At 47.0% G+C, this 9,412-nt stretch overlaps 1 protein-coding gene across 1 annotated transcript; it reads left to right on the top strand.

Moving 5' to 3' along the window:
• Nucleotides 1-6,996: 6,996 nt before the first annotated feature.
• Nucleotides 6,997-9,139, top strand: LOC124672285 (probable trehalose-phosphate phosphatase 8). The gene is made up of 10 exons (XM_047208542.1): nucleotides 6,997-7,269; nucleotides 7,364-7,504; nucleotides 7,623-7,772; nucleotides 7,860-7,922; nucleotides 8,027-8,128; nucleotides 8,261-8,338; nucleotides 8,438-8,507; nucleotides 8,623-8,693; nucleotides 8,795-8,887; nucleotides 9,055-9,139. The coding sequence occupies exons 1-10, from the start codon at nucleotides 6,997-6,999 to the stop codon at nucleotides 9,127-9,129; spliced, it is 1,116 nt and encodes a 371-aa protein (XP_047064498.1). The 3' UTR covers nucleotides 9,130-9,139.
• The last annotated feature ends 273 nt before the right edge of the window (nucleotides 9,140-9,412 follow it).

The following is a 9,412-nucleotide window of genomic DNA, read 5'->3' on the forward strand; positions in this document are numbered from 1 at the left end:
GATAATTTGATACTTGGAAATTGTTGTGCTCATGTTTAAGCTCTTGCATCATATACTTTGCACCCATTAATGAAAAACACTTAGAGCTTGCTAATTTGGTTTGCATATTTGGTTTCTCTAGAGTCTAGATAACATCTAGTATTGAGTTTTGAACAACAAGGAAGACGGTGTAGAGTCTTATAATGTTTACAATATGTCTTTTATGTGAGTTTTGCTGCACCGTTCATCCTTGTGTTTGTTTCAAATAACCTTGCTAGCCTAAACCTTGTATCGAGAGGGAATACTTCTCATGCATCCAAAATACTTGAGCCAACCACTATGCCATTTGTGTCCACCATACCTACCTACTACATGGTATTTATCCGCCATTCCAAAGTAAATTGCTTGAGTCCTACCTTTAAAATTCCATCATTCACCTTTGCAATATATAGCTCATGGGACAAATAGCTTAAAAACTATTGTGGTATTGAATATGTACTTATGCACTTTATCTCTTATTAAGTTGCTTGTTGTGCGATAACCATGCTTCGGGGACGCCATCAACTATTCTTTGTTGGATATCATGTGAGTTGCTATGCATGTCCGTCTTGTCCGAAGTAAGAGAGATCTACCACCTTAATGGTTGGAGCATGCATATTGTTAGAGAAGAACATTGGGCCGCTAACTAAAGCCATGATTCATGGTGGAAGTTTCAGTTTTGGACATATATCCTCAATCTCATATGAGAATAATAATTGTTGCCACATGCTTATGCATTAAAGAGGAGTCCATTATATGTTGTCCATGTTGTCCCGGTATGGATGTCTAAGTTGAGAATAATCAAAAGCGAGAAATCCAAAATGCGAGCTTTCTCCTTAGACCTTTGTACAGGCGGCATGGAGGTACCCCATTGTGACACTTGGATAAAACATGTGTATTGCGATGATCAGAACTAAGCTTGGGGATGCTGATACGTCTCCGACGTATCGATAATTTCTTATGTTCCATGCCACATTATTGATGATATCTACATGTTTTATGCACACTTTATGTCATATTCGTGCATTTTCTGGAACTAACTTATTAACAAGATGCCGAAGAGCCGATTCTGTTTTCTGCTGTTTTTGGTTTCAGAAATCCTAGTAACGAAATATTCTCGGAATTGGACGAAATCAAAACCCGGGGTCCTATTTTGCCACGAAGCTTCCGGAAGACCGAAGAGGAGTCGAAGTGGGGCCACGAGGGGCCGCCACCATAGGGCGGCGCGGCCCAGGCCCTGGCCGCGCCGACCTATGGTGTGGGGCCCTCGTGTGGCCCCCCACGTTGCCCTTCCGCCTACTTAAAGCCTCCATCGCGAAAACCCCAGAACGAAGAACCACGATACGGAAAACCTTACTGAGACGCCGCCGCCGCCAATCCCATCTCGGGGGATTCTGGAGATCTCCTCCGGCACCCTGCCGGAGAGGGGAATCATCTCCCGGAGGACTCTTCACCGCCATGGTCGCCTCCGGAGTGATGAGTGAGTAGTTCACCCCTGGACCATGGGTCCATAGCAGTAGCTAGATGGTTGTCTTCTCCTCATTGTGCTACATTGTTGGATCTTGTGAGCTGCCTAACACTATCAAGATCATCTATCTGTAATACTATATGTTGTGTTTGTCGGGATCCGATGGATAGAGAATACCATGTTATGTTAATTATCAAGTTATTACCTATGTGTTGTTTATGATCTTGCATGCTCTCCGTTATTAGTAGAGGCTCTGGCCAAGTTGATGCTAGTAACTCCAAGAGGGAGTATTTATGCTCGATAGTGGGTTCATGCCTGCATTGATATCCGGGGAGTGACGAAACCCCTAAGGTTGTGTTGTGCTCGTTGCCACTAGGGATAAAACATTGATGCTATGTCTAAGGATGTAGTTGTTGATTACATTACGCACCATACTTAATGCAATTGTCCGTTGCTTTGCAACTTAATACTGGAAGGGGTTCGGATGATAACCTCGAAGGTGGACTTTTTAGGCATAGATGCGGTTGGATGGCGGTCTATGTACTTTGTCGTAATGCCCAATTAAATCTCACTATATTTATCATGTCATGTATGTGCATTGTTATGCCCTCTCTATTTGTCAATTGCCCGACTGTAATTTGTTCACCCAACATGCTTTTATCTTATGGGAGAGACACCTCTAGTGAACTGTGGACCCCGGTCCATTCTTTTATACTCGAAATACAAATCTGCTGCAATACTTGTTTTTACTGTTTTCTTGCAAACAATCATCTTCCACACAATACGGTTAATCCTTTGTTACAGCAAGCCGGTGAGATTGACAACCTCGCTCGTTTCGTTGGGGCAAAGTACTTTGGTTGTGTTGTGCGGGTTCCACGTTGGCGCCGGAATCCCCGGTGTTGCGCCGCACTACATCCCGCCGCCATCAACCTTCAACGTGCTTCTTGGCTCCTCCTGGTTCGATAAACCTTGGTTTCTTTCTGAGGGAAAACTTGCTGCTATGCGCATCATACCTTCCTCTTGGGGTTCCCAACGAACGTGTGAGTTACACGCCATCAATAACTAGAGGGGCTTGGGAGGTGAGCACAAATTAACTTGAGGCTAGTTTGCAAGGCATGCAATGGTGATTTAACCACTTGTTTTAAGGTTCCTGGTAGCCTTCTCAGGAAACCTTGCACATGCAACTAATAGCTGCAAACTGTGGCTGGTAGATTGTATGTAGGTTCGTGCTAGAATTGTTTGGAGACCTTGTGCAGGCAACTAAATTACCAGAAAGTCTGCTATACGGGTGACTCTGTCCATGGTGATACGGTGACATGCGTCATGTCGATGGACCCACCCACATCCCTCCTAAACCCCATCTCCTCCTACCTCCCGCATGGCCACACCCAATCGATTTCCAATGTTCTCCCCATAGGGGAGAGGGTGTTGTTGCATCGGTGCTGGAGAGGAACAAGTTGTGATGAAGCTTAGAGGCAAGGCCGGGGTGGTGGGGGACCGAAGAAGGAGGAGCTCCGAGGATTGTGGGGTGGCGAGTCGATCGTGAGAGTGATGCCGACCGCCGGAGGCGGATGGGCCAGCGGAGGATGCGGGTGTGGAGTGGATCACCAGTGCGGCTTTGGCGCTTCTCTTCTTCCATATCTCCGGTGGGTGGCGGTGCTCCTCCACCTCATCTTCTTCCTCTCTTCCCCTCCTCTCCTCTCGTGCTATTCTCTCCCCTTCATTCTCATAGCTACATCATCTATCGGAATTTCACCCGTGGCTTGACACGGTGGCCCGTAAACTAGCAATACCGCAAAATAACACCTAATTACGTCCAATGGGAGCATCGAAGGCAACCAATTAGGCGAACATTCCTACATGCATTTGTATTTCACTAATTTAGTCGTACTTATATATATGCAAGGTGCTAACTGGGACATTGGCGGGATCCCACCTATAGTTTATTTGAAAATTTTCTAGCCTAAATTTAATTAAAACTAAAGTAGAAACTTCTAAATAAACCATAGATGGGACATTGTGGGATCCCACCTACTATGAAGGTGTTCGGTTCTTGGTCCATCACACGGGAACGTATCTCCTGAAAATAGACTACATGCTGTAAATCTGAAAATTTCCGTCAGGACCGTCGGATTCGGTAGGAATGGTCAGATCTCATCTTCTGGTCCACCACCATGCAATTGCTAGAAACGCGCCTGCACATCTTTTTTTTATCAAGGACTGTAGAGCTTAAGCTCCACAGTATTTTATTAAAAAACCCAAAAGACACTGTACAAATATTTACACAAGGTGACAAGGGAAAAAACAAAAAAAAGAGTTCAAATCAAAGAGTCAATCCATCTTGACAGAGTATCAACATGCTTATCCCTTACTCTATGCTTATGCAAAGATATATCCAGAATAAAGCCTCTCCTCCATTGCCTAAAGGAAGGCAGAATATGCTGAAAGATTGCTTTATTTCTCTGTTTCCAAATGTGCCAGGCTGCCAACATAACCACCTCAGGAAAGAAAGGCTGATTGAATTTCTTCCTGGCCACAGCAAAAACTTCCTCAAACGTATCACCAGGATCCCACTCAATTTGCAGATAATTCCAGATCTTCACACTAAAATTGCAGTGGAAAAACAGGTGAAGCCAGTCCTCAGTAACATGGGATGGACAAAGCACACAAAACTGATCCCCTGATACATTTCAATGTCGCCTCCTGAGCATATCTTTGGTATTTAACCGATCACTGATCATAAGCCATGCAAAGACCTTGATTTTCAAAACCGCCTTACTTTTCCAAATCCACTTAAACATGGCAATATCAGGCAGGTGCATAAAGCAATGCTTACAATATCTCAGGGAAGTAAAAGTGCCTTCTGGCCATCTAGTAGACCATTTGTCTGGCAGATGTATATCCAACTGCATCTGCCCAAGTAACTGCTGCAACTCATGTAACTCACCAAAAGCTTGTTGAGACATAGGCAAGTGAAACAATTCTGTCTTATCTTCCATAGCACAAAACTCCCGCACAGACAATTTGGTATCCAAAGCAAAAGAAAAGAGCCTAGGAAACAAAGAGTGTAATGTGTCACTGTTCCACTTATCAGTCCAAAAGAGAACTGTGTCCCCTCTCCCCACAGTCACCTGACAAAGTGGTAAATATTTATCCACTAGTTTCATAATGTCTCTCCACCAGAAAGAACCACAGAGTTTAGCAGAATGGGGAACTTCATTTTCATAATAATGCCAAACTAACTGTACCCATGGAACATTTGCCTTGTTATAGAATTTATGCAGATGCTTCATCAGCAATCCCTCATTCTGCTTTTTGAAGTCCATAATTCCTAATCCACCTTTATCCTTGGGCTTACAAATCATATCCCATGAGGCAAGAGAGTGACCACCTGTTCCAGAATCTCTCTTCTTCCACAAGCACTGCCTAATAATCCTATTCACTTATTTTAAAATTCCCTCTGGAATATCCAAGGAGCAGAGAAAGAAAATAGGCATAGAGGACAAGCAAGATGCAATTAATTGCAGTCTACCACCATAAGCAAGGAATGATGAACTAGCAGTCAGCCTCCTTTCAAGTCTATCCACAAGTGGCATAAGATCAATCATCTTTGGTTTTGTAGTTCCCATAGGCAGCCCCAGATATGTAAAGGGAAAACTACCCACCAAGCATCCAAAACCCTCTGCCAATGACTTTACATGATCATCAGAAATATTATGGGCAACATGCATGACTTATGATAATTAATGGAGAGGCCTGTTGACAAACAATAATCATGCAATGCTTGTTTAAGAGTCTGCAGTTGCACAGGATCAACCTCTAGAACCAAAATAGTATCATCTGCATATTACACGATAGGAAAATCAGTTTGGTTAACAGGTATGGGTATTCTAGCAGTCCTCTATCCTTCAGATCATTAATGACATATTGCAATAATTCAGCCCCCAACACAAACAACAGAGGTGAGAGAGGATCACCCTGCCTGACCCCTCTCTTGCATCTAAAATTTCTGCCAGACACTCCATCCACCAAAACAGATGAAGTACCAGTTTCCAACAGATTTCTAGCCCAGGAAATAAAAAGTTCTGAAAAACCCATTTTTCTCAATACCATATATATCGCTTCATGCTCAATAGAATCAAAAGCCTTCTCAAAGTCCAATTTCAAAATCACATCTATTCACTGCCTGATCACATCCCCGTCCTCTTGTTCTCGTAAAAAGTAAACAGAACAACAAAATCCCCTTCTTCTCTAATTGTCTGCTCTCCACTCCCCATCTGGGCCGGAGGACCATGGCCGCAGGCTGCAGCACGCCAGCCGGCTAGTCTAGCAGGCCAGCGATGCACAGGCTAGTTCCTTGCCCCGATGCAGCTCATAGCCTCATTTCTCCACCTCTATGTGCCACAAGGTTCTCGCTCGATGTTGTTCTGAGCCTCGTTCTGTGCCACCGGAGTGCACCTTGGTCCACGATGCCGCTGCCACCGGAGTGCATGTATGCACCCATCTTAGGGCGCAAAGGGATCTATTTTCATCGAGCACCGAGATCCTCTCTGTTTGAGTTGCAGGGTGTACGCCGTTGTTCATTCATCAGCAGATGCGGCCGTGGGTCTCAGTAGTAGGAAAAAACCATCAAGTTACGAGCTGTGGTACTTGATGCGGCCGATTTCCACCACAGAACATTTATGGAGGGCCCCCATGCAAACTTCGAGTTGTGGTGGCGGGCGGTTCTTTGTAAATTGACTAGGAGGTGCCCATACCAGATCTACACCGTTGGTACAAGATCTAATGGACCAGAACACAATTTTTCATATTTTCAGAACTTGTGTGTTTTCACCTGATACGTCCCCATGGTCACGCTTTGCCTAGTCAAAGTTTGGCCATTTGTTATGTGTTTGGTTTGGCAAAGTGTGGTTCCAAATCAAAATAGCCCCATAGTAAATGTAGCAAGAACCAACATAAATAGGAGGGTTTCTTTGCCAACCTTTACCATATGGCGTCCAATTCCCAGCCACCTTTTTGTGACCGCCACACCTACCAAATTTTGGCTTGAGAAAATGTTGCCGGGAACTAAATACATGTGGAAGCAAAGCGGGAACCAAATCAACCCTGTTTCGTATTTAAAATTAGTTAGGTTACCTGTAATTTGTGAAACTCAATTAGTCAATTTGGAACTAGAACATGCTTTAGCGGGCTTATAGGGGACGTCGGGTTAGGAGCCTACTCGGAGCCCCTACATCTCTAATTACATACCACCGTCCATACTGATCGAACGGTCAGGCTGCGTGCCATCTCGCCGCTACAGCATCAGTATGGTACCAATCACACTTGCTGGCATCTGTCATGCCGCTCCTCCTTTATAAGTACCGACATTTCGCCATTGGCTTCCTCGCCCAAGAAAACCGCTCCGGTCCCCTCGTAAACTAGTCGCCACTAGCCCACTACCACTGGCCACCACTCTCACGCGGCGAGGAGTGTCGAGACACAGTACTTGTGCGCGTGCGCCTTGCGCCATGGCGAATCAGGAAGTGGTGTTCCCGACGGACATGGGTGGCATCGCGGCCGCCGCGGCCATGCCGGGCTCCTCCGGGCGTGGTGTGCTCTTCGCGTGCCGCGGCGCCGCATCGACGTCGCTGCGGAGCGCGTACGGTGGAGCCCCCGCCGTTGACGACCACTACCGCGCCCGGCCCCCGCCGGCACCCTGCACCACCAGCTGGGTCGTCGACGCCATCCGAGCGTCCTCCCCGGCTCGCTCCCCCGCCGTCGATGAGTACGCCGCGTGGACGGTGAGTTCGCCTGCTTCCTCTGTGTCGTGCTGCATGCCCCGGGCAACTGCTGTTGTTGTGTGCACTCTTAGTGACGACACGCGTGTGCATGCAGAGGCGACACCCGTCGGCGCTGGGCAGCTTCGAGCAGATCGTGGCGGCGGCCGAGGGGAAGCAGGTGGTCGTGTTCATGGACTACGACGGCACGCTCTCCCCCATCGTCGCCGACCCCGACAAGGCCTTCATGACCGGCGAGGTGAGTGAAACCCTAAGAGAGCATAGTGACCATGAGATAGCATTTTGTGCTAGGCTGCTAGCTAGCTGCTTGAAGTTACTGCGATGTTCTCTTTACGTTGAACGGTCTGCTTATGCAGATGAGGGCGGCGGTGCGCGAAGTGGCGGAGCACTTCCCGGCGGCGATCGTCACTGGCCGGTGCTTCGAAAAGGTGTACAGCTTCGTCGGCCTCCCGGAGCTCTACTACGCGGGCAGCCACGGCATGGACATCAAGGGGCCAACCTCCAACGTACGCCACTATATCTCCTCCTCATCTCTTTGCCCATCACTTCCCTATCATTTTTGCTTGATTCCTTTTGCTACTCCTGGTTTCTAGGAGGAAACAACAATGGCGGCCCTGCTGCAGCCTGCTCTCGAGTTCCTCCCGGTCATCGCCGAGGTACACCCAACAAGAACTCTCGTTCAAGCTCGTGTTGGTCAGTTAGTTGAGCCATGAGGAACTTGCCTGCAGTGCCAAAGATTAATCTTTTTCCCTGGTGTCAGGCTTATGAGGCTCTTGTGGAGAGGACCAAGGGCACGCCGGGGGCGAGGGTGGAGAACAACAAGTTCTGCCTCTCCGTGCACTTCCGATGCGTAGATGAAAAGGTAAGAGAGAGAGTTGTTAATCGAAGAATCAAAATAAAACCTCAGCAGTACTCCAAGTCAAACAAGAAGGTTTTCAGTTAATCAAATCCTGGTGTGCATCGATCGTCGATCTCAACTGCTCCCTTCCTGCAGAGCTGGAGTCCATTGGCCGAGCAAGTCAAGGTCGTGCTCCGGGACTACCCCGACCTCAAGCTCACCGAAGGCAGAAAGGTGACTGACTAATTGATTGGTCGTGACCACGGCCTCGATCATGGAGTTAACCAGTGCTTAATTAATCAAGTAACCATGTGGATAACTGATGTACTGCAGGTTTTAGAGGTCCGGCCGTCCATCATGTGGGACAAGGGCAAGGCCGTGGAGTTCTTGCTCCAATCGCTCGGTAAGTGCCGCGCTGTGTCCTCCTCTTCGATCATGGCTAGCTTTCACCGTGTCACTTCAAGCAAGAATCTTGTCGAATAATTGGAGTTTGTATGTTTGCTGTGCTCCCTCTCTAGGATTCGACGGCCGCAGCGACGTCCTGCCGGTGTACCTTGGGGACGACCGGACAGACGAGGATGCTTTCAAGGTATACGAACCTGGTGGCTTCATTTTTTATACTGTATTCGAGTTTTAAAATTAACCTAGTAGTACTAACTAATTCTACTAAATTAATTTGGTGTCAATTAGGTGTTGGGAAAGAGTGGTCATGGTCTAGGCATTCTTGTCTCCAAGTTCCCCAGAGCGACCGACGCATCGTACTCACTTCAGGACCCTACGGAGGTATACATGCATGCATAGTTCCATATAGTTGTATACTAGCATCTTAAAAAAATGATAGCATGATACAGCACACTGCATCATACAGTCACCGGTGATCGTGATACGTGAGAGAGACTAGTTAAGCAAACCTGTATAGATTAAGATCCATATCTTTGTTTTCTTCCCAGGTCATGGAGTTCCTGCTCCGGTTGGTGAACTGGAAGCGCCAGCCACCGTCGGCGGCGCCGCGCTCAAGGGTGTAGCGACCTGATGCTCCTGTTCTTGTTAATTCCGCAAGAAGTTCGAGCGTGTTTATTTAGTTATAAGTTGGTTTGTTAATTAACCGTGTACTGCCCTCCCTGTAATAATCCTCCTATGCATACCACTAGATTTGTACTTTTCCTACTGTTGCATGGGTTTGGGAGGATTTGCATCTGCAAATTAATCTCTGCCTCTCACCACCATGGACGATCAACAAAGTTCATCGATCCCTTGTATGATATCAGATCAGACCAGACCATTCCAGCAAAATGTAACACATGTAAG

The sequence above is a fragment of the Lolium rigidum genome, chromosome 1, assembly GCF_022539505.1.
Source record: "Lolium rigidum isolate FL_2022 chromosome 1, APGP_CSIRO_Lrig_0.1, whole genome shotgun sequence".
Lineage (NCBI taxonomy): Eukaryota > Viridiplantae > Streptophyta > Magnoliopsida > Poales > Poaceae > Lolium > Lolium rigidum.

Bases quoted from the DNA above. Each gene is read 5' to 3' on its own strand.
- LOC124672285 (XM_047208542.1), top strand. From the start codon at position 6,997: ATGGCGAATCAGGAAGTGGTGTTCCCGACGGACATGGGTGGCATCGCG. The intron at 7,270-7,363 runs GTGAGTTCGCCT...GTGTGCATGCAG, and splicing joins ATGAGTACGCCGCGTGGACG to AGGCGACACCCGTCGGCGCT. The intron at 7,773-7,859 runs GTACGCCACTAT...CCTGGTTTCTAG, and splicing joins TCAAGGGGCCAACCTCCAAC to GAGGAAACAACAATGGCGGC.